At 43.4% G+C, this 26,522-nt stretch overlaps 1 protein-coding gene across 1 annotated transcript in view; it reads right to left on the minus strand.

The window, feature by feature from the left end:
- RNGTT (RNA guanylyltransferase and 5'-phosphatase) overlaps positions 1–26,522 on the minus strand; it is a 641,023-nt gene that overhangs the window by 371,723 nt on the left and 242,778 nt on the right. The window contains exon 9 of the mRNA XM_082249686.1: positions 18,747–18,882. Coding sequence (XP_082105812.1) covers positions 18,747–18,882 — 136 coding nt within the window. The remainder of the gene's footprint in view (positions 1–18,746; positions 18,883–26,522) is intronic.

Here is a 26,522-nt window from a genome sequence, read left to right on the forward strand (position 1 = left end):
AAGCCAGCCGCCGGCTTAAAAAAAATCAATAACGGTATATCAACTATAATCCCGATAAACCACTTGCAAACTGCAAAGTATATATACATATTGCGTTCAGGAAGTGGTTAATATTTTAAATTTTTTAAATTTTTCATAGTATAGAGCAGCGAGTGTTATGTTTGAATTTAGCTTCAAAGAGGAAGGGGACAAATAGTAGTATTCAGTAAGGCATCTTTTCCTCCAAACCTAGAATCCTTGCATTATCTGTTAAGGTTACTTTCCAAACCGTGCTAAAATGTTTAAAAAAAAAAAAAAACACCTTTGCAGGGTCCATTAGACCCATTTTGTTATCGTTACCAGACAAAAATAATTTCCTATCTATGGGTACATTTAGAGCCGGTTCACACTACTCCGACTTGGGACACAAGTCGCCCCAAGTCTCTTGTCATTACAAATTCAATGTAAATGAATGAGAGCCGTCTTAATATGCACTACTGAAGTCTCTCCGACTTCAGAAAAGGTTCCTGTACTACTTCAAGGCGACCTGTATCTGACTTGTGCACATAGACTTCAATGGGAGTCTCCTCTAAGTCGGATCCTTATCTAGTTTCAAGGGACTTGTTATCAGACTTTCCAGGAAGAAGAAAGAGATTAGCCAGGCATTCCCCACAAACAAAGTCGCCAATCATGTAAGTCTCTTCAAAGTAGTGCACAAGTCTCTTCCAAGTCTATTCCAAGTCTCTAAACAAGTCTCTTCAAAGTCACGCTAAAAAGTCGCTCCTTCATGGGGCGACTTTCTGGTCGCGGTAGTGTCATGGTCGCGGTAGTGTGAACCGGGCTTTAAATTTGCCAGACTTTAGATTACTAGCTCAGGCAATAATCCGCTGTCTCTGAAGCAGTGGAAATCAACCTAGAGCAAGTGTTCTAAGGGACCAAAATGACCATGAAGTTAAAAAAAAAAACATTGTACAGTCAAGATTTTTAGAGGGAAGGCCTCCGTTTTAGTGCACATAGGATAGCCCACTGTTTAAGACATTTAATTGCTGAAAATTATATTTTCTAGTTAATATCTAGAATCTAGAGTTATGGCACTATGACTTTGTATTTATAATCATGGACCAACCCACCTAAGGATTCTATATACAGATGTATATATTTAGATCTCTAGGGGCCAAGTGGTTAACACTTCCACCTAGCATCACTAGGGTCGGAGTTTGCATGCTTTCCCGATGCCTTTGTGGGATCCTCCAGGTGCTCCAGTTTCCTCTCACACTCATGCTGGTAGGTTGACTCCTGTCTAAATTGGCCCTGTTATGTATATGTTTGAATGTGAGTTAGGAACTTAGATTGAAAGCTCCTCAAGGGCAGGGACCGATGTGAATTTACAACATATACAGTATATATGTAAAATGCTGTGCAAATTGACGACACTTTTACAAGTACCTAAAATAAATAAATTCCTCATAATGGAATTTTGCCATTACAGTAAGATTTGTCACATGTTCTACTGTCATCAGTAAAGTATTTCTAAAGTCAAAACTTTTTAATTATAGACATTTCATTTTATATTGGGCAGCTTAGCTGGGCTTAGTGATTGTCATTTCTGCTCTCAGTACTATCAGCATGAAACTTGCAAGTTCTCCCTTTGTTTGTGTGGGTTTTCTCTGGGAACTCCCAAGTAAACTGGCTGTGTATTTAAACATTGTAAAGAATTTTTTTTTTTTTTTTTTCAAAGTTCACAACATAGGTATTGGGTTCAGAGAAAAGGAAAAGCACTTCTATGTACAATAGGACCAAACAATTTTATTAAACCCAAGTAGGACCACTTTCATGTATAAAAGACAAAACAGGCTCGTCTGTAACAGCAGAATCTTGGTAGGCTGCCAGTTCTCTAATTTAGTCAACCACCAGGATATTCCAAGCTCTTAGGTGTTGTTCATATTTAAATGAATGAGCAATGTTGCATTCCGGCCATGCTTGAAAGCATGCTCTGTTCCAGCAAAAGCAGTGCCATTCATTCTTAACCTCTTGCCAACCAGCCGCCATAGTTATACTGCGGCAGGCTGCGCGAAATTACCTACATGAACGTCGCTTCGTGTAGCAGATAGTGGGGGGCGCGCACACGCGTGGATTGGCTAGAGGGGGAGCCAATCAGCGAGTCCTGCGGGTAACCACGATCGCTCCCCATGGAGACAGAGCAGCAGTCTGCCTATATAAACAGGGCAGACCACTGTTCAGTCAGTGATTAACACAACAATCCCGTGTTCCTCCTACTTAGGAACACAGGTCTCTGTGTTCATCCAGTGATTACAACCCCCACACAGTTAGAAAGCACCCCCTAGGCACACATTTAACCCTTTGATCTCCCCTGGTGTTAACCCCTTCCCTGCCAGTGTCATTAGTACAGTAACAGTGCATATTTTTAGCACTGATTATTGTAGTATTGTCACTGGTCCCCCCAAGAGTGTCAAGTGTCAGTTAAGTGTCCGATATGTTCGCCGCAATGTCGCAGTCCTGCAAAAAAAAAAAATCGCTCATCACCGCCATTACTAGTAAAAAAAATAAATAAATAAATAAATAAAAATGACATCCAAATCCATTCCCTAGTTTGTAGACGCTATATTTTTTGCGCAAAGCAATCAATATACACTTATTGGGATTTTTTTTTTACCAAAAATATGTAGCAGAATACAAATTGGTCAAAACTGATGAAAAAAATTTACTTTTTTTACTTTTTATTTTTTGGGAATGTTTTATAGCACAAAGTAAAAAATATTGGTTTCTTTTTTTCAGAATTGTCACTCTTTTTTATAAAATAAAAATCACAGAGGTGATCAAATACCACCAAAAGAAAGCGTTATTTGTGGGAGAAAAAAAAAGGACATCAATTTTATTTGGGTACAGCGTCACACGACTGCGCAACTGTCAGTTAAAGTAGCGCAGTGCCATATCGCAAAAAATGGCCTGGTCATTAAAATGGTAAAAGCTTCTGGTCCTTAAGTGGTTAAAGTCAACCCAAATGCACCAACCAAACCACGTGCACTAAATCACACGGCAATACAGTGGCTTATTGCTGTTGAAGGTGCTGCACTTTTTTTTTTCTTTTGGGAGTTTGTCAATTATAGGGTAGCCTACCGAAATGAATGGACTGCCCTAAATGCAACGCACCGTCGCACCTGAGTTGTGAGTGGAGCCTTAGAAACCACTGAAACCGCAGTCTGGAGTCTTTGTTGTCATCTTTGAGGATCTTACCAGTGTTCATTTTGGCAGCAAATTTCAATTTAGTTTTACTTATAGTCTTTTGACTAAAATGCTATTTTAGTTTTAGTCGTATTTTAATCATCTGAATTGTTTTAGTTTTTATCATATTTTAGTCGACTAAAATCTCCAGTACATTTTAGTAAACTACAAATCAAATGGGTTTAGGTAAATTGTAATGCATTATTTAAACATTTCTCTAGAATTTTCCAACTAGTTATATACTCCTGGATTAAAAATCTAATAACATGTTATTTATGGTATTAAGGTTTGAACACGCACTACAGACACAGATTTAGCCATTGTGATATACAACGTCTTCATCAATAAAACCGATTTTTATGGACAAAAATATTGCTTTTTGACAAACAGAAGTGCAACTTTAACATAAAAAAAACCCAAAAACTGTAAACTCAATTGGCTGTAATGTCATTGCACATATTACCTGAATATATTACTAACATTAAATATTAAGAAAAAATATATAAAAAAATGCTTATGAGGTAGTGGAATACATGTTTAAACTTTAACCACTTAAGCCCCGGAAGATTTTACCCCCTTCCTGACTAGGGGGTATTTTGCGATTCGGCACTGCGTGACTTTAACGGACAATTGTGCGGTCGTGCGACGCTGTACCTAAACGAATTGGACGTCCTTTTTTTCCCACAAACAGAGCTTTCTTTTGGTGGTATTTGATCACCTGTGCGATTTTTTGATCGTGCGCTATAAACAAAAAAGAGCGTCAATTTTGCAAAAATAATATTTTTCCCATTTTTTATATGAAATTCCCCAAAAAAATGTAAAAATCTAAATTTTTTTTAACATTTTAGGCCAATTTGTTTTATGCTACATATTTTTGTAAAAAAAAAATCGCAAAAAGCGTATTTTGATTGGTTTGCGCAAAAGCTATTGCGTTTACTAACTAAGGGAAAGATTTTTGTCATTTTTGTTGTTTTTTTCTTTTAACGCGTAATGGCGGCGATCTGTGATTTTTTTTGCGGGACTGCGACATTGCGGCGGACAGATCGGACCCTTGACTGACACTTTTGGGGTTACCAGTGACATTACTACAGTAATCAGTGCTATACATATGCACTGTTACTGTAAAATGACACTGGTAGTGAAGGGGTTAACTTTATTTGAGAGGGAGGGGTGGTGTGTGTCCCTAGGGGCATGATTCTTACTGTGATTGGCTGTGGCTTGAGGTGTAGGAACAGTGATCAACGGTCCTACATAGTAGAACCGTATGATCACTGTTCTTACACAGGGGAGAATGACAGGCTGCTTGTTTACATCAGCCGCCTGCCTTTCTCCCGCTGTCACGGACAATCGTGAGTGCCTGGCGGACATCGGGTCCGCCAAGCACACGCGCCGGGGGGGGGGGTCCGTGACGGAGCGCGCCTCCGGCGGCGCGTGCTCGCTTCCCAGAGCCTCACAGGCTAGTGACGTACCCATACGTCACTTTGCCTGTGAGGGGCTGACCGCCGCAGTATATGTACTTGTGGCGGTCAGCAAGTGGTTAATGTGCTATTATTACAGGCTTTGGATGGAATTGTGTTGCCGATTTAGAAATGGCCAATGTCCAGCAGAGTAATGTAAATTTTGATGTAAATTTTCGATTTAGTTTTAGTCATAGTCTTGACTAAAATGTCATTTTAGTTTTAGTCGTATTTTAGTCATCTGAATTGTTTTAGTTTTAGGCAACTAAAATAGTGTTAATGTAGTCAACGAAAATATTTTAGTAGACGAAATTAACACTGGATCTTACAGAATGAACAACAATAGCATAAAAACCACTACAAAGGACAGATGTGGTATGTTTTCAAGCTTCTAAGGGTTTAATCCGTTGTATTGTGTAAAAAGGCTGTTTGATTCTGTCTTTTCTGATCCGCCCCTTCTTCCACAGTCCCAAATCCATTTCCTGATACAACAGAGCCTTGGGGGCACTCTGCACATGCTTTTTCTTGAGAGAGTGCATGTGATCAGCACAGGGCCAATCAGCACTGTACAGACAGAGGACCAGGGGCCCTGCTGCCTCATAAGACAGTCAGAGTAGAATCAGAGTAGAAGGAAAACTCATCCTACAAGCTTTAACCAGACACTGATAGAAATCACAAGACTGCTATATACTGCTGATGAGAAAACTGGATTTTTGTACTTACCATAAAAATGTTTTTTTTTTTTTTTTAAGTTCATCGACAGACGCAGCTTCATATCTTCTTAGACCATTGGGTTATGCTCCTCCAATCAGGACTAGGCAGGAAAAAGCTTTACCACGCCTATGGGGGCTGTCCCTGCAGGCATAACCCCACACACTCTGCTACATCAGCCAGTTTCGTTGCAAGCAGTGTTTAGAAGACAAAACCGCCCCATTCACTCAGAAGCAGAGGGACCGGTGCTGCATCTGTCGAACTTTAGAGAAAAGGATTTTACGGTAAGTACAAAAATCCAGTTTTCTCTATCGTTCATTGACAGACGCAGCTCCATATCTTCTTAGACCATTGGGATGTCCCAAAGCAGTATTAATATGAGGGGTAGGAAGACAACGCAAAGAATGTAAAGCCCCAAAGGCAAAACATAGCCAACCAGGTAATATGGAGCTCAACCAGGAACAACTGGAGCTCACCTAGTAAAAACATATACCCTCAACGAGAACAAAAAGGATTCTCTTTAAACAGCCTGCAAAACCTTGTGGCCAAAAGAAGCATCCGAAGATGCCAACACATCAACTTTGTAGAATTTTGTGAAAGTATGCACAGACAAACAAAGTCGCTGTTTTGCAAACTTGCATCACTGATGCCTGATGGCGAAAAGCCCAAGAGGCAATCAGTGCTCTAGTAGAATGCACCGTCACTGGGAAAGGAGAAACCTGACCCTTCAGAGAATAAGCCTGAAATAACGTCTGCCTGATCCACCTGGAAATGGTTGCCGCAGACGCAGCTAATCCCTTACGAGGACCCTCAGTAAGGACGAAAAGAGCATCTGACTTTCTACAAAACTCCGTAACCGCCAGGTAAACTCTGATCGCTCGAACCACATCCAAAGATTACAAGGCAATCTCTTTAGGATGCTTGGAACAGAGTGAAGGCAGCATGTTTTTTTAATTCAAATGAAAATCAGAAATCACTTTAGGGAGAAAAGAGTGATTTGGTCGGAGTACCACTTTATCTCTGTGGACCACCAGATAAGGCGAACAGCAGGACAACGCCGCCAACTCAGACACTCTGTAGGCAGAAGTGATAGCCACCAAAAAGTCAATTTTCTGAGACAATGAAAGCAGAGAAAGCTCCCTAATGTTATCAAAAGGAGGCTTTTGAAGAACAGATAATACCAGATTTAGAATGATCCCACGGAGGAACACATACACACACACACACACATACATATAAACACATACATACAGAAACCCTTTTTAAAAACGGTAGAGAGAGGACTGTACCTTCCTGTAACTTTCTGCCGTCGGGTACTGCACTGTAGGGGGAGGCAGAGAGCACAGCACACACTCTGCTTTCACTTTCCTATTCTTCGGTGCCGATTTACAGTTCAGCTGAGGATCGGGGAGCTCGGGTCTCAGCTGCGCTTGCCGCTCCTCCTCTCTATACATACAGGGGGCCCTCTCAGGCCCCCTGCAGCATGGGGCCCGGTCGCCATGGTGACCCCTGCGACCCCTGTACGTCCGCCCCTGCCTCAGTACCGCAATCCCCCGTTGGCGCAACAATGCCAACACCGGGCCAGTACTTTGGAAAACACTCTGGGAGCGGAGGCGATACCAAAGGGCAATGCCACAAATTGATAATGTTCCTCTGCAACGGCAAAGCGTAGAAACCGCTGGTGACCAGCATAGATAGGGATGTGTAGATATGCGTCCTTGATATCTATGGAGGCCAAAAAGTCTCCCTGGCGCAGAGACGACACTATCGTTCGAATGGATTCCATGCGAAACCTCTGTACCCGCACAAAGTTGGTCAGAGCCTTGAGATCCAGAATTGGACGCACTTTGACCTCTGTTCTAGGCACAGTAAACAGGTTTGAATAAAACCCTTGAAAGTGTTCTTGAGAGGGAACTGGTACAATCACTCCTTGGGACAGCAGATCTTGTGCCTCCTCCCATAGATCCCTTAACCGGTCTGAAGAGAGGCGCGGGTTGGATGGGAAGTATCTGTCCAATGGACGAGACTGGAATTAGATCTTGTACCCTGATCGGATCAGTTTGTGTATCCATCTGTCCTGAATCAATGAAGTGCAAGGTTCTGGAAAGAAGCAAAGAGGTCCCCCCACCTCAGAAGCGGGTGAGGGCGCCCCTTCATGCAGACGAGGATTTGCCCGCAGATCCGGACTGGCTGGTCTTTGATTTACCTGACCATGGCTTCTTGAAATTTCCAGAAGACCTGAACGGCTTACCTTTTTCTTGCGACCCAGAAGTAGGAAAAAGCCACTTATGAGCAGTGAAGGAAGGCCCCCGTCTATGATGTAGCACCTTGCCCTAGAGTGCTTCGGAAGAATAGTACCCCTCCCCCTCCCCCGTAAGACCTTTGATCAACTCGTCCAGAGAATCTAAACAACCTCTCCCCCATATAGGGAAGATCTGTCAAAGCCTTTTTGGAAGCCTGGTCCGTGGACCAGCTTTTCAACCACACCATGCGTCTAATTGCAATCCCCACTGCCCACACTCTGGCCCCTAGGGGAGCCGCATCCAGGGATGCATCACACATGAACACCAGGGCTTGGGCCATCTGGTCCATTAGTTTCAGCACTGCTGAGGGGAGCTGCTCCGCTTTAAAGTTACCTCTTAGTAACTTCAACCATTCAGTAACCGTCTGGGACACCATGACATTCACAAATATTGGTTTCAAAATAGAACCCGCAAGCACGTGCAGATGGCGGGCGAGAGACTCCACTCGCCTATCCTCAGGGTCTGCAAAGGCAGGGGATTCTTCCACCGGAACCACAGTAGACGTATTCAGCCTGGAAACTGGGTGGTCCACCTAGTGGAAACTGCACCTGCAAAAGGATAATGGCATTTAAAGCGCTTAGGCACCACTAAAATCTGCTTGATGCGCCAAAATTTTTCACTGACAATATCGTCAAAAGGTTCCGGATCAAGGAAACACCTTGCCCGATTTTTCGGGATTTGCGGTAGCCAAAAGACAACTGCGAACCCGATGCTGTAGATTCATCAGCAAATTTTAAGGTTTCCAGCACTGAAACTATAAGTGCTTCCACCAAAGCGCGTGCCCGCTCAGCGGCAGATGAGGACAGGTCCTCTTCACCATCAGAATGCGACAAAACACCGACCCCTCAGGGAGGGGTGCATCTGTGGCGACCAAGTCTGCCGCAGAATCTGAGGAAACTACGGAGGGAGGCGAAGGCAGAGGGCGTTTGTGGCTAGCAATGCTTTTACATACAAAATCTATCTTAGACACAAGGATTTCCAAGACTGCCATAATTGCAGACATAGGCTGCAACCCAGAAGGTTCCGCAGCCACTCATAGGGGTCTGTAGGTGAAATAGTACCCTGGGACTCCATATTACACCGATATGAAAAAATGCAGTGTCACTTTAAAAGTCGCTAAATCGTGATCCCACCGCTAAATGTGCGGTAAACCCAATGCAATACAAGCCGATAGAGTGGGCAAGTAAAACCTACAAGGGACCCCAGAAAACGTTACCAGACCGCTCAGAAGACTGCCAGCACTATCTTGTGAAAGTAAAATGTTTCTTCACAGCAAATGACAAGCCAGCTTGTCAGAGATAGATTTTTTTTAAGTTACATGCCGTTTGGCTGTCCAGCATTGTGGACTACAGAAAAATGGCCGCCACATGTATTCCTATGGGGAAAAAATGGGCTGCCAATGCAATTCAATGGGAAAAGAAAAGGCATTAATCTACAGCAAAATGGCGGCCCCCACGGCACGCCATGCGGTCTCCCGGACTCCCCGAAGGGGTTCCAGACAAGAGGCATCAGAGGGGCCCTAGGAAGGGACCCCACCAGGACAAGGCCACCCCCGAAGAAAAAAGCCTCAGCTGCCGCAATTTTTCTGCTTCCCCCGGAGGTAGGACCTACTATGGGTAGGGGAAAGTTGGAGGGGGTAGGCACAATATCCCAGAGTCCAGGGGAACCGAGGGAGCCCCGAAGGTCCGACTATTCCAGGGAGGGGGCCCAAGTCCACTCCGAGACCGCCAGAGGATTGGGGGGACAGCATTACTCACCATACCACGGTACCAGATGGGCGCCACTCCGCACAGACCACCTCCCAACTGGGGTGGGGGTGCTGCCAGCCAGGGGGCACGCTGCAACTCAAGGCGTTCCATGTCAATCTCGTCCCAGTGGGACTTGTCCACTCGCAGGCTCGTCGACATCCATCAGGGCTCTGTCGTGGTGAGGCCTAGTTCTGGACTATAAGCTGGCCAGGCTGGGAGACCATAAGGATCTAGAATATCCAGTCCGAAACCACAGCCGGCTGTTGCTTGTAGTTCTCCAGGAACTCTAACTAGTGAAAATAAAAATAAAAAAATCACAAAATAACAAATTTCCCTATTATAGCCAAGACCGAAGTCCCAGCAGGGAACAAGGTCCTATTCCTAAACTAGGCAGAAACAAACTGGCTGCTGTAGCAGAGTGTGTGGGGTTATGCCTGCAGGGATAGCCCCCATAGGCGTGGTAAAGCTTTTTCCTGCCTAGTGCCTATTCCTGATTGGAGGAGCATAACCCAATGGTCTAAGAAGATATGGAGCTGAGTCTGTCGAACGATAGAGAAAAGGTATTTAGCAGTTTATATTTACTAAAACGATTGGATTTACAAGTTCTGTGTACTGTGCGAGACCAGATATAATGAATGCAGGGTCCTGGGTTTAGGAACGCTTTAAGAATATAAAAATTGTTAAATGTCCTTTAACAGGTGCAGATAAAGTACATTAATAATTCAACATTCAGTTCTCTATAAAATGCAATCAGTTAGGCTGAAATGATTTCCTGTTTCTCATCTGATTAAGTTCTTCCTTTTGGGAAGTAAGAGAGACGTACACTCCCTGTCTACCATACACCACTAATAAACAGCATTTTACAAGAGTGAATGAAAAAACTATGGTTGGTTATTGCATTTATTTTATACTTTTCCTAAAAAGCCATGCGTATTGAACACCATGAACCAATTCTCTGTCTGGTACATAATGTTGAATAGCACTTTAGAAGCTGGTATTGATTAGAATTCTCTACTCTTTTCACTTAACCAATCTCAGATCCTCCTTGGGGACAGTCCACTCTAATTTCTCCTCCTTGATTATTTAACTCACATTAAAAGAAATAAACTGCAAACATAGCAAGTGCCACTAAATCATTACAACTGCAAAGAACTCGCAATCTAAATTAACAAAGTGGGGTTTGTGTCATGTCCTGTAAATCTTAGCCATCAAACTACATATAAATTGCCTCCCTTTCACATAGAGTTTAGACCTGGATACTAAATGAAGTTAAATTAGTTTGAACTTTAAGGCATTAAACCAGCAAACAGAGGACATTAAAAGTAGACCACAGTGCATTTTAACAAAGTAAACCTTTTGAGTTATTATTGTAACCCTCACCTGAATTCAATATTTGATGAGCCTTACACATTATTCTGTGATGTTTCACATGTGGTATTATTGTATTTCAAATAGAACTATATATGTTCAATCTAGGGGTGATCAGTATAGCCCATGAAGTTATTTACCACATCAGCATTACCATATTGCGCTACTTTAAGAATGAACATCAGAAAAAATAAAAAATATAATGACAGCCTCGGTTATGTTTTCCCAAATTGTGCTCAATGATGGAAAGGGTAAACTGGGACCAAACCTTAGGAACACTGACCACAGAGGAAAAATGGGACTGCTTTAGGAACATATTAAACAAATGCATCTAGCAGTGCATTCCTATGGGAAATACATTTAGAAGAGACAAAGCCAAACCTGGCAGGCTAAACCGTAATGTTAACAAACTTATTAGGGGTAAAAAAAATGGCATTCAAGAAAAATAAATCAGAGGGCACAGTATTGGCTTTCGAGCAATACAAGGGGGCAAATAAGAAAAGTAAATACAAAATCAAAATGGCTAAAATCAACTTTGAGAGACAAATAGCGGAGGATAGTAAAAAGAACCCAAAGAAATTCTTTAAATATATCAACAGCAAAAAAACTATGGCAGAGCATGTTTCACACATAATTAACAATGATGGGAGGATGGTTACAGAGGACACTGAAAAAGCAACCGTGCTGAATGCTTTTTTCTCATCAGTCTTTACACAGGAAACGGAGGGGTACACTGACCATGACTGTATGGTTAGTAGTAATACACAGGACTTGCCGCTATGGCTAACCGAGGGTGAAATCAGGGAAAGGCTGGATAAAATTAACACAAATAAATCACCAGGCCCGGATGGCGTACATCCGAGAGTACTCAAAGAACTTCGTAAGACCATATCTAGACCACTGTTCCTGATCTTTGCTGACAGTATTATGACAGGAAATGTACCAGGGGATTGGAGGAAAGCAAACGCGATACCGATATTCAAAAAAGGGCAGAGGCATGTCCCGGGTAATTATAGGCCTGTCAGTCTGACATTGATAGTATGTAAACCTCTGGAGGGGATGATAAAGGCACTATACCGTAGAGTTTGCAAAAGACAACATCATCAGCAGTAATCAGCACGAATTTACAAATGGGCGTTCTTGTCAAACCAATCTCTTAACATTCAACGAGGAGGTGAGCTTTGAGCTAGATAGGGGGAGACCAGTGGATGTGGTGTACCTGGATTTCGCTAAGGCGTTTGATACAGTTCGCCACAAGCGCTTAATTTATAAAATAAGGTCTGCAGGCATCGACCGTAAGGTTTGCTCACGGATACAGAACTGGGTAAAAGGGCGTGTCCAAAGGGTGGTAATAAACAGCGCATAGACTGGTCTGAGGTGGTAAGTGGGTTCCCCCAAGTCTCAATCCTGGGACCAACCCTGTTCAATTTATTCATAAACAGCATTGAGGACGGGATCAGTAGTTCTATATCAGTTTTTGCAGAGGACACAAAATTGGGCAGGGCAATAACTGCACAGCATGAAGCAGATATCCTACAGAATGACCTGGACAAAATAACAGTGGGCAACGACATGGCAAATGAGGTTTAATGTGGAGAAGTGTAAGGTTTTGCACTTGGGGACTAAAAACCTAAAAGCACAATACACTTTAGGGGGGGGGCAATCAAAAATGGAGAAAGATCTGGGAGTCTTGGTAGAGGATAGACCAAGCAATAGCATGCAATGTCAAGCGGCAGCTGCCAAAGCCGGCAGAATATTAGCATGCATAAAAAAGGGATGTATTCCAGAGATAAAACTATAATCCTACCACTTTATAATACTCTGGTCCGACCACATCTAGAGTATTCTGTCCAGTTCTGGTCGCCAGTCCTCAGGAGGGATGTATTGGAGCTGGAGAGAGTCCAGAGAAGGGCAACTAAACTAATTAGGGGATTGGAGGACCTAAATTATGAAGAGCATCTGCAAACGCTTGATTTATTCTCCCTGGAGAAGAGACGCCTGAGAGGGGACATGATAGCAATTTATAAATACCTCAATGGTGATCTAAGCATAGAAAAAAAGCTATTCAGTCGAAAGGATTGCATGAGGACTCAAGGGCATACAATGTGATTAGAGGAGAAGCGTTTTAACCTCAGGCAACGCAGGGGGTTCTTTACTGTTAGGGCTACAGGATTGTGGAATTCTCTACCACAAGAGGTGGTTTCTGCGGGAAGTATGGTTGCTTTCAAAAGACTTTTGGACATACATCTCAAGGATCAGTACATTCAGGGGTATGAGTGATGATTACGGCCAAACACACCTATACAGGTTGAACTGGATGGGCTATTGTCTTTATTCAACCTCAACTACTATGTAACTATGTAACTAGTACAGAAAAAAAAATAAATAAATAAATAAATGGCCACTGCCTCCACCTATAACTGACCTTTGTGGCAAAGAAAAAACAAAACCATAGAAAATTCCCAGCTCAACTCATCTGCGGATAACAATGGGTTGCCTTGTCACTGCCTCCGCAGCTTATGCATGCATTTGCAAATATGTAAAAACTAAACCCTTGTTTTTAACGCAAACTGTTAGACTGTTTGGTTGGTTGCATACTGGTTGAAAAGTTGAGCTGGGAATTTTCTTTGGTTTTGTTTTGCATGCGTTGCCCCACCATATGCTTCTTGCTGCAAAGGCCAGTTATAGGTGGGGCAGGGGCCATTTGTTTGTACTGTTGAAATACTGGTGAGGGGATGAGCTGGACACCTTGCAGTGTGCCCCTGTGCCTTTAAGAAGGGGTGGGCTCCCTCCAGGCTCACCTGCCCTCTCTGCCTATCCATTATAATGCATGTGCTTCTAATATGGAGGCTTTCAAGAATGTATAGTTAGGACTAATAATGGGTTGCCTTGTTGCAGCCTCTGCAACTTACGCATGTATTTGCAATTGTGTGCAAACTAAACACCTATTTTTAACTAAAAAAACTATTAATTTGGTTTGTTGCAGGCTGCCTGACAAGTTGAGCTGGGAATTTTCTTTGGTTTTGTTTTACATTTTAGTAATACAGAAAGTCTATTTTATTTGTCCCCATATTCAAATATGGCTGTTACCATATACATAGATAATTACATATGTAGATCTTTTCCGTACATTGGCAAGATCATTTTTTCTTATGTTTCTCACTTTATATTGTCACAGGTAGCAGTCAAACCTACAATAGTACTCTAGTAACTGCCAAAGAACCCCATCGTTATCCTAACAGTCAAGAAAGTGCATGCACGACATTAGCACATATTTTTACTACCAAAGGTTGGGGGATGGGTGTGAATTCAACCAACACATCTGCATTCAATGCAACAGGACTATCTCTATGTAGATCTCTCTTAGGAAAGATGCTGCAAAACTCAATTATTGCGTTTACAGAAAATAAACCATATCTGCCATTCAAGGCTCAGTTCACATATATGCAAAATGGATGCGTTTTATACCACATCCAATTCGCAAGCTGGTTCACATACAGTGGAACTGAGTCAGATTTTAAACCTATTGCCACTTTAATACTGTCTCTTCACTCCTGAGGCACCCTCCCCTTTATACACTTCACATTTTCCAATCCCTCCCTAACTAATCCTCTGAATTTAACTGCCTTCTCCTTCCTTTTTTTGCAATTATCACTCCCCCTTCTTTCCCCCAAAGGGGCTTTCTCCTCCTATTGCTGGCCCACCTTAGTCCCTGGGGGACAATGCTGAGATTTAGTTGGATAGAAGTAGTAGGGCATAGTCCAAGACACACTTACAGGCAGATATGACGTCAGAGGAGAGGAGAGGATGACTCAGTGTCTTGGACAAGCTACATGTTTGGAGCCGACTGCTACTTCTACAGGCTCAGTAGGCATGTGAATGGGTTTCCGGATGCGCTCCAGCTCTGTGTGAGGCAGCCCTGGGAAACCATCCAGCGTCCTCGGTTTCCCCAGCAAGGCCAGACAAATCCCTCTGCCACAAGCGGTTTTATAGATAATAGATGGTCCATACAGTGCCCATTTGAGATGAGCCTGTATTCATTCTATATCTTGTGAGTGTTTTTGACCATTGCTCTATTAAACTGTATTCTCATGCTGCACTTAGATGACACTTTTTTCTCTCTTCTTTTTACCAGTGTGTAGCATCCCCCTTTTCTTTTAACAACACTCTATAAAGGTCTGGGAATTGAGGAGACTAGTTGCTGGAGGTTTGTGAGAGGAATGTGGTCTAATTCTTGCTCGTTATAGGATTTTAAGTGCTCAATAGTCCAGAGCCTCCTTTGTTGCATTTTTTATTTCAAGATGCGCCAAAAATGTTTAATTGGTGAAAGGTCTGGACTGCAGGCAGGCTGGTTAAGCACCCGGATTCTTCTACTATGAAGCCATGCTGTTGTCATAGATGCAGTATGCCACGGCTTGACAAATTTGCGTTTGAGTAAATATATATGGGGGTCTAAAAAATGTGTTCTGTATGCATTATAATATATATATATATATATATTGTAACTTCTGCTTATTACGGTCATTTCATTGGACTTTTCTGTAAAACTGTAGGAAACTAAAGGCTAAACCTGTGTGGACACTCACTGCCTGCTGAAAACCCACCACCTACCTTCCTGTTTGATCAAAGAATAGACATTTGTGGTCCGAACCAGTTTGAAGCAACAACTGTCATGGCGGACTTCTGCTAGTTCCCTTTTTTGTGTCAGACACATGATGTTAACGTCCATTTAACTATTAGTTTGCCATTCAGAAGATATGGACACTGATTAGATTGATTTTACTATCACACCTAGATTAGAACCTAGAACACGCCTATGTCCTATGCATATTCATTACTATAAATCAGTTAGCTTAATGTTTGTTAGATATACTTCTCTATTTTTCTCAGCTCACATGAATTGAGCCTCTGTGTATTGTATCTCTCCACTGCAGTGAATAAATGCACCTTTTCTTTTATCAATTTGGACTCACTATCTCATCTTGAAGGACTTGTTTGAAGACTCCCTAACTGAAAGTAACACTTTGAATCTTGGAGACAGCTAATAAAAACTAGGAGCCTGTTTTTATTGTCAAGCCCTGTCATAGGGGGAGTCCGCTGATCCCCATGCTTACCAAAAGGGGGCTCTCGCTTGATCCTTGAGCTCATCGGGTGGGTTCCACTAATCCCTACGCTCATCATGGGGGCTCCACTGATCCCCTCGCTCATCATGGGGGCTCCAATGATCCCCTTGCTCATCATGGGGGCTCCAATGATCCCCTCGCTCATCATGGGGGTTCCAATGATCCCCTCACTCATCATGGGGACTCCAATGATCCTCTCGCTCATCATGGGGGTTCCAATGATCCCCTTTTATTATGGGGGTTCCACTGATCCTCTCACTCATTATGGAGTTTGAGGAAAATGAGGCCCATGCACGTTCTGTACACACCAGTTTTGGCGTTCCCATCTAGACCCGCCTACAACGTATTCTGTCAGTCCAGTTCTATGGTGGAAAATGATGGGGCAACTGGTGCTGTACTGTACACTGTCCGTCCAGACCTCTGAATTCCCAAAGTGTGAATGTGCCCCAGCAGAGGATGGGAGAGCTGTACAGAGGGCTCAGCCCTGAATATATGCAATACAAGGCAGAGCTTGGAGGAGCTCGCAGGACCCCATACACTGGGGGCTGGGCTGTCCTCACCTCAAACAGGAGGCCCACACCGAATGGCCACCCAAAAACAGTTTTCCACTTTGCAACAAATCTGGTATGCGCTTTGGACACAAGACGACAGCTGTATTTTTGCATCATGTTCCGATCTGGCTTCTTATTTGTTTGATAGAGTTAACGTTCATTACTGGATGGCACGGCGAACTGTGTTTGCAGACAGTGATTTTGGGAAGTATTCCTGAGCCCATGCAGTCCATCACAGAATCATGCCGGTTTTTAATGCAGTGCCTTCTGAGTGCCCACAGATCACAAGCATCCAATATTGCGTTTGGTCTTGTCCTTTACACACAGAGATTTCTCCAGATTCTCTAAATGTTTTGATGATATTGTGTATTGTAGATGATATATTTAAAGTCTTTTCAATTTTACTTTGGAGAACATTATTCTGAGATTGTTTTTGGATGCAGCTTTTCACAGATTGGTGAACCTCTGCCTATCTTTACTTCTGAGACACTGATGCCCTAAGATGCACCTTTTATACCCAATCATGTTATAAACGGCTCAGACGAAAAACAAATGAAAATGGATGAAAAACAAACGTAAATGGATGACAACGGATGACAAAGGATGAAAAATGAATGACGAAGGCCCCTTTCACACATACGGTCCCGTTCAGTTCATCAGTTCAGTCACGTCAAGATGTATCAGTTTTCCATCCGCTTTTCATCCATTTTTCATCCGTTTTCCGTCAGTTGTCATCCGTTTTTCGTCAGTTGTTATCCGTTTTTCGTCAGTTGTTATCCGTTTCTCATCCGTTGTCATCCGTTTTTCATCCATTGTCATCTGTTTTTTGTTCAATCCGTTTTTTTGACGGATGAAAAATAGGGCATTCATCCGTTCAAAAATACGGACATTGACGGAAGCGAATGAAAACTGATGTTAACTGATGATCATCCGTTGTCATACGTTTTTACAATAGAGATACATTGATGTCCGTTTTTCATCCGTCAACGGATGGATGAAAAATGGACAAACGGACAGCATGTGTGAAAGGGGCCCAAGGATGAAAAACGGATGACAAAGGATGAAAAACGGATGACAAAGGATAAAAAATGGATGTTGACTAAAAAACTGATGACAAGAAAATGTGACTGAACTGATGAAATGGTCCGTATGTGTGAAAGGGTCCTTACTTTGTCATCCTTTTGTTGCCCTGTCCCAACTCTTTTGAGACGTGTTGCTGCCTTGAGTTTCAAAATTACCTTTTTTTTCCCTTAACCACTTCCGGACCACCCGCTGCAGTTTTACGTCGGTACTTTGACGTTAAATACCGGTGTTATTGCAGCCCATTCTATGCATTAAGGTTAAAAACCTTCTGTGATGCAGCTGCCCCCAGAGCCCCCCCCCCTTTTCTTACCTGAGCCGATCCGTTCCAGTGATGTGCACAAGCCCAGCGGCTCCAGCTGCTGTCTCTGTCCTCATTGGATAGATTGATAGCAGCAGGAGCCATTGGCTCCCGCTACTGTCAAGAAAATCCGGGGCCAAGTTCCTCTGTCTGTGTCAATGGAGGCAGCTGCAGGACTAGGGTGCATGCCCGCACGGATGCCCCCCATTGAAGGTGGCTCTCCATGGGTGCACCCGATGAAGAGGAGGAGTGCCGACAGGGCACCCCAGAAGAGGAGGATCGGGGCTGCACAGTGCAAAATCCTTGCACAGAGCAGGTAAGTATATGTTATTTTTATTTTAAAAAATTTGAACCTTTACAATCACTTTAAAGTATACCTGCACTTTTCCTCACTCAATGTTGATATGATATATTGCCTAAAGAGAAAGCCTGTTTTGGGTCTGCCTCTCCTTTCACATTAATTTTTGTTAGATACATATAACTCCAGAAAAAAAGGCAACATCCCAGTGAAAAACTTACCGACCTTCATAATAAAGTTGAAAAAGAAAAAATTGAATCTGTAAAAAAACTGAAAATGCAATTACAATCTACAAGAGTGCTGCACTGCAAATATTTCTGTTACTACTGGAATACTTGGAACAGTATATGCTGCCTATGGGATCTTGTGCAACGATTCCAAGTATTGATTGCCATCGTGTTACTTTAGCAGTCTCACTGCACCTTCAGGTTAATCAGTAATCAAATTGCAATAGCACACTTCGCAGTTTCCTTTACCGATAAGCAGAAAAACAAATCATACACAGGCGCCTATAAGCATCTTGATGGCCCAAAAATCCAATGCTCCTCGCTGATAATATAGAGTCTACCATAATACATACTTACCCCATCTAAAAGCGTGTTGGTCAAATGGACTCTCAGATCTTTTCGAAAAGGGAACTCAAGGTTCGATACATGAAATACTGAGTTGTCTCTGTCAACCATATATACTTCATTTTTTCCATCAATCAGCATCATATACCTGAAATCATAAGGACAGAAACACACCATTAATACAGGTAAACTAAACGACTTTAATGCCTTAGAACCTAAAAGTAAGAAACAGAATACTACTAAATAACGTGAAGTTTATACTAATTTCAATATGTCCTGCCATGACAGAAACAAGACACTGATGCTCCTCATTCATGAAAACATCAATACTTCTCATCTTTGACCTGAAATAAGTATATAGATAAATATTTCTGACTTTTCTCTGATTTTCTGGTTCAGCAATTCAGAAAGCAGGAAAATTATTTGCATAATGGTAAGGCCACTAACATGTATTGAAGGAGGTCAGCAGTGACAGCTGTCATATTTCTCCAACAACTTTTAGAAAACTTGTTTAGGGACAGAGTGTATTCTGCAAAACTGCATTCTGCCAACATCTTCTATATCAACATATAGCTATAATCTCACTGTAGTTCTCCCTTCATAGTCCATAGGGGTTTTGGTGCACCACATGCACATACATTTTGGCTCTATTTCTCTAACAGCAGGTTTACTATGAATAAAATCAGTGATCTCCTGTACTGGGCAAAGCAAGAATTTTACGGACGATAGACCTCCACAGCAGCATAAACGTACCTTTCGAATTACTCCCCTACTGCCCCATACAGCCATTGGTAGAAATAGATAGTACTGGGGTAATCTACAAATCATCGAATAGTTTTCTATGGACTTCACAAATGGCAATGCTAATTGACCCAGTGCTGTCCTATGGAGTGAGCAACATGCTCTTTGATACATACGAGTGCCTGGTATTTCCTTTCTGCTCCCAGGGCTAAAGAGTGGTGATGGTGGAGCAAAGATAAGCATATGCTCCTGAGGATAGGAGTCATTCAAGAATAATGTTATAACTTTTTTTAAATTTAGGATAAAGTAGAGAGGGAATTAGCACACCTGTCAGTTTGTATTTCTGCCTGTGCCCCCATTAGGGAGATTCATCCTCTCTATTTGTCCTGTTTACCAACATCATTAAAAGTGAAAGTAAAGTAAAATCTCGAATTTGGGGTTGGCCCCAGAAAAGTAACACAGGGGAATTCTTCTCATGAGGACATTAGTTCTGGTGACCTGGAGACCCCCAAGGGATTCCCCAAAATTGCAAGGATTTCTTCTCACTTCCTGTTTGGCTATGGAACAGAAAGGGAAGATAAATCTCTTAAATGGGACACAGATGGCAATTTTGACCCTCACATACTCTACCCAAAATTGAAAAAAAAATGTTGCCTATAGTTCTACTTTAAAACATAAGTCAACTCTTTAATGCCTAGCCAGAGTGGGTGGAGCTAGAGGATGACGCCGTGAGGAGGATCGTAGCAGAGTCCAGAGACCCGTAGGCAGACATCCGCCCACAGCAGAGAGCGAGTGGCATCCCCCTCCCTCAGATCCGGAAGGGAGCACACGTGGCGAAACACTGCACGCCAGAGAGAAGCCGCACCAAAGGAATCCAGCCCAGACTCCACGCGAGATAGAGGACAGAGCACGGGACAGACTTGCCCGAGACTCGTACCCGAAAGGCACAATCGCAGGGCAGAGTGGCGCTTCCTTTCCCCAGAGCGGAGTGGAGACACACGGGACGGCCAGGTTGTACTCTGGAAGCCTAGAGAACTCCACCCGGAGCGGAGAGACGGCGGCGCTGGCCCTGGTGAGTCCAGAGACTTTTATATCTCCGGCTGTTTGTTTTCCCTTGGTGGACGAATACATCACTACACAGGGGGGGTCTGAGAAAGGGGAGGGCCGAAGCATGAACAGACCCACTCAGGCATACGAGGGATAGAGGAAAAGGGCTATAATGCCGGTAAAAGTCTGTCCCCCCCTCCTACTCCCCATGCAGACTAGTGAACTGCACAATACAAAGAGACCAGGCCGGTCCACGGATATCTCCGCTTATTTTCTAAGGGGATCTCGGTGCGAGAGAGTGGAGGAACAGTCTAGGATGGCACCAACAAAGGCTGGTACAGCAGGAAACACAGGAGCAAAGAAAGACAGTAAAAACAGTAACAACAGTAAGGAAACCCAGGGGCAGCAGATTGCGGATACACCTGAGCAGATGGCTGCTGTGGGAGTTGAACAGCCAACATCACAATCCCCCCCACCTCAAAACTTACCTGCACAGTCACTGGAATGGAAAGAGTTATTATCCCTCATGCCCACGAAACAAGACCTGACTGCAATGGCTGCCTCGATAGTAAGCTCATTAACCAATGAAATCAATTCTTTAAAGGGCCAAATACAGAAAATGGATGGCAGGATAGAGGTGGTGGAAAAAGATCAGGCCCAGCTTGTAGACAGAGTGGAGAGTATAGAGTCATCCCAGAGATTATTTGCCAAACAGCTAACCACGATTCAGTTGCAGCAAGATGACGTTGAAAATAGGAATCGTCGCAATAACATACGCCTCAGAGGGCTGACAGACAGTGGATGGGCCCAACCTATTAGCCAAGATTACCGAGATCTTTAACAACTTCTTGGACAGACCCCAATTGACAATCGAGATGGACAGGGTCCATAGAGTAAGGGCCCCACGGAGTATGGGGGAGGGATACCCACGAGATGTCTTGGCCAGGGTGCACTTTTATGCACTTAAAGAAAAAATAATGAGGAAGGCGTGGGATAGGGGCCCCTTTGAGTTTGAAGGCTCGATGATCCGGCTCTTACCAGACTTATCGAGGAATACTTTAAGAATACGAGCAGCGGTGAAACCCCTACTGGAGGAAATCCGGAAGGCAGGGGCTATTTATCACTGGGGTCACCCATTCCATCTAAAAATCATGAAGGGGGAACTGACTTTCACGTTACGCTGGCCCGATCAACTGCCAGGACTTTTTTCTTTTTTGGAGACACAGCCAGTCCGGGTTCCTGACTGGCTGGGTCCCCCAGTGCCTAAGAAAAATCCGGGAATATCTTTGCAGGAACAGTGACATTATGCCATACATGTTTAACTTATGTTTACCTTGGGTTCACGGTCAGTGTAGGATGTGGGCTGGCTGGGGGTCCAGGGGTATTTGGGGAATCATGATCACCCTGTAATATATGGTATTTAAGGGCAGTAACTTTTTGTGCTCTTCTTTTTCTTTTTATTGTTATTTTTTTCTGTAGTCTGATGCTTTTTCTGCCTGGTCCTAGAGAGTACAGGCCCTATGAGCATGGAATATTGATTAGATAGGCACAGTAAGCCATTAGGAGGCGTAGAGCAGGTTACGCGGGGAACGTGGGAGATATTTTGGAGAAGGAGGGGGCCTAAAGGGAGGAGGATTGCCAGATATTATGTAGCTAGGAGGGTTGAGGAGTAAATAATGAGCATATTAACCATAATAGGAAAGGGGTTCTGACATAGAAAATTGCTATAGATGCGAATAGGTAGGTGATTAATATACAGGGACCCCCAATCCTTCCTAGGGATAGCAATATAGGGGCGGATGCCCAGGGTACACGGACCTACAGAGTTCGGTGTGTTTATTTTCTCTTTATTTCGTCTTAAACTGGAGGGAATGGTTGCATCAGTATTCTCTTGTTCATTTTCTTTTTTCAGTTTTGTTTTGCTTGTAAATCTATAAGGAGAAACAGATGCCCCCGGTTTTGTTTGATCTTTTCCTGCTCACGGTGCGAATCCTCGAATCGCCCACCCAATTAGGTTGCGTCTAGTTACGCATGGTCGGGAGTCGACCACATAGGATCACGGTCCACTGACACTCCTGCGGGGAGGGGGGAAAAGGGGAGGCAAATTTTTCCTCGTGGGGGGGAGGGGTGTTTTTTTTTTTTTAATTTCGTTTTCAGGTCAGGGGTCTCTCCGCACGGATTGACCAGCCCAGCGACCTCGGGTAGTCCCAGACCTTGTGAAGCCTTCGAAGCTATTCTCGCCTGTTGGGGACGGAGGAAGGAAGGTAGTGGGGCGAGAAAAATCGGAATTAAAGTAGCAAAATTGGGAGGAATTATCCAGGACAAGAAAAATGCCGGAAATCAAAATTACTTCGCTGAACGTTAGGGGATTGTCTACACCTAAAAAACGAATACGCTTGCTGACAGATCTGAGACGTAACCATACACAGATAGTTTTTTGCCAGGAAACGTATTTTAAAAAGGAGGCAACCCCAAAATTACAAAATAAGGATTTCCCATGGTCATATCACGCCCCCTCCCCTATCCCTAAATCGAAGGGGGTTAGCATTTTGATAGCTAAAGTGGTACCATGGACATTTCTAGATACACGCATTGACCCACAAGGAAGATACCTGATGGTAAAGGGTAAGATAGGGGAAAGGTTGATTACTATGATTAATGTGTATTTCCCTAACCATAATCAAATATAATTTTTAACGCTTGTCTCACCAGTAGTTAGATTTTCAAGAAGGGCTGGAAATTATGGGCGGGGATTTTAATTACGCCCCAGAGCCACTCTTACATACCTCACAAGGCACATCACACCTCTCATATGCCCGACTAAAAAGACTCAGCAGGGAAATCACACTTCTCAATTAAGTTGATCCTTGGCGCATCATGCATCCTAGTGAAAAAGACTTCACCTATTTCTCGATGGTACATAATAGGTACTCTAGAATAGATCGTATCCTAATCTCACGGGGCGATCTGTCTAGAGTAATAGCTTCACAGATTGGCTCTTTCTCCATGTCGGATCATTCCCCAATCCATATCATAATTGACTTTGACGCAGGTCCGGTAAAGCCACCATCATGGAGACTGAACGAATCGTTGGTGCAAGGAGTAGAGACAAAAGCAGAGAGAGGCAGAATTAACAAAGTATTTCCAGGAAAATAAAACACCACAAGTGGCACCGTCGAGCATATGGGAGGCTCATAAATGTGTCATTAGGGGGATGTTAATTAGAATGGGAGCAAAACGCAAACGAGAAAAGGAAGGGAAGATCTCGGAGCTATCAGCGCAGATAGAAGTATTAAGTGCCACCCATAAAAAGTCAGTGGCGATGGAACACTTACTACCCCTCACTGCGGCCAGGGAAAAACTTAATGAGCTACTTTATGAGAAAGCCATGAGATCATTGGTGTCACAAAAGAGACACTACTATGAATACTCGGACAAACCTGGCGCCATATTAGCCAGAGCCTTAAGGGGTCCCCAGAAACGGACGGTAATAGCACAAATTCAAACAGGTGGGGGACAAATGAAATACGAATCATCGGAGATTGCGGAAGAGTTTAGCAAATTCTATCAGAAGTTATATGACATCGCCTCCTCGGAATCAGCCGATAGGGGAGGGGCTGGCCTTGAGGAGGCGATCAATTATATCAAAACTACAGATATGCCATCCCTGGATGCAGATAAGGTATCTGTATTAGAGGGGAAGATAACAGAGGAGGAACTAAAAATTGCTATCTCTCAATCAAAACCACACAAGGCCCCCGGTCCAGATGGATTATCACTGATAAATTATCAGCAGTTTTTTTCCAAGCTTAAAGACCCCCCTTTTAGATCATCTAAATTACATCGGGAGGGAGGGAACAAGCCAACAGACTCTTTGAGAGCCTATAATTACATTGATCCATAAAGAGGGGAAGGACCCTGCGGCTTGCGGGAGCTACCGCCCAATCTCTTTATTAAACTTAGACACTAAGTTGTTCTCTAAAATATTGGCAAATCGACTCCTTCCATATATACCACAACTAATCCATTACGATCAGGTCGGCTTTGTCCCCACAAGAGAAGCAAGGGATAATTCTATCCGAACAATTGATGTAATAAATAATATGCGATCACGGAGAGTCCCGATGATGCTGCTCTCAATAGACGCGGAAAAGGCGTTTGACAGGGTGGCCTGAAATTTCATCCGGGCCACCCTGTCACACTTAGGCCTAGGTGAATGGATGACGACGTGTATACTGTCATTGTATTCTATCCCCACGGCGGCAGTGAGGGTGAATGGTTGGTGCTCGAGTTTCTTTCAGATAAAAAATGGCACCAGACAAGGCTGCCCTCTATCGCCACTGATTTTTATTTTGGCTCTGGAACCCTTATTGTGCAAAATTCGCCAAAACTCAGAAATAGAGGGGGCACAAGTGGGTAGGGGACAACAAAGTTGCAGCCTATGCAGATGATCTGCTTTTCTATGTAACAAATCCTGACAGATCAATTTCATCAATATTAGAAGCTATTAGAGAGTATGGAGAGGTATCGTACTTTAAAATTAATGTGTCGAAGTCGGAGGCATTGAACGTGTCTATATCAGGGACTAGATGGAACCATATGAGATCTTCCTTTCCTTTTCAGTGGAGTAATAAATCGATAGTGTATCTTGGGATTCACATTACAGCAGACCCGAAGGACCTGTTTGAGGCAAATTTTATTCCACTTCTAAAATCAATCAAAGCAGACTTACAAAAATGGCAGACACTTATTCTGTCATGGTTCGGGAGATGCAGCGCATTGAAAATGAACGCATTACCACGATTACTGTATGCTATTCAGGCTGTTCCGATAGCAATACCAGTGACATTTTTTACACAAATTAGGGCAGTGTTCAGAACTTTTGTGTGGGCCAGAAAATCTCCGCAAATAGGGATGCAGATCTTAACCCTTCCGAAGGTGAGAGGAGGAGTGGGGTTGCCAGATCTGTTGCGGTATTACAGAGCAGCGCATTTGACGCGAGTGATGGAATGGCATTGTAGTGGGACCTACAAACAGTGGGTGCAGCTGGAAAGGAAGGCCATGAACACCTCAGTTACCCTAGCCCCATGGACCCCTATATCAAAAGATGATAAAATACACGTACACCCGACGATCGGTGCAACGTTAAGCGAAGCAACCAAAGCACAAAAGAATAGATCGGTGGCACCAACAATATCACCAATGACTCCCCTGGCAGGCAACATAAACTTCCCCCCAGGGAGCGATAATGCTAAAATCATAGGTCTAATTAATGGGGGTAGAGCACGATTATGTGACATATGGACCCACAGGGAACCACCAACGACAACAGAAATGCTAGCATGGCCCGAAGGAAATCTAGATACGTTCAGCGCTTACCAGATCAGACATTATCTAAAACAAATGCAGAAGATATGTCGTGAGATATATCCCACGTCCCCTAACTCCATTTTAGACTTTGTGTAGAGGAGAGGATAGAATACCACATGCACTATCATACATATATGCACTTCTGGGGACATCGCAAGATTTGGAACCACCTAAATTCCTGCAAACATGGGAAAGAGAGTTAGAAATCTCCTTTAATCAGCAACAAACAAACTCTTAAGATTGACTCATAAGGCTTCGATAGCAAGCAGGTACCAAGAGATCAGCTATAAGGTTTTATAGGTTTTAAAGATGGTACCGCGTCCCAGCGACATTACATAGAATAGATAGGAAACATCAAGATAGGTGTTGGAGATGTGGAGAGGAGGGTGGAACGATGGTGCATATTTTTTGGACGTGTCCAGCAGTAAAGAGTTTCTGGGATGAGATGGCCCGTATAACAGAGAACCTAACCTCGACTAAGGTGCGGGAAGACCCCGTGCTATGTCTATTACATGGCACGGGGAGTTCGTTCAAGAAATACAGGAACTCTTTATTGCTGCATCTACTGAATGCGGCAAAAGCCTGCATACCAGCACTATGGAGACAAACACAGCCGCCCACACTGCGGTT

The sequence above is a fragment of the Pelophylax lessonae genome (genome assembly GCF_965119305.1).
Source record: "Pelophylax lessonae genome assembly, chromosome: 3".
Classification (NCBI taxonomy): Eukaryota; Metazoa; Chordata; class Amphibia; order Anura; family Ranidae; genus Pelophylax; species Pelophylax lessonae.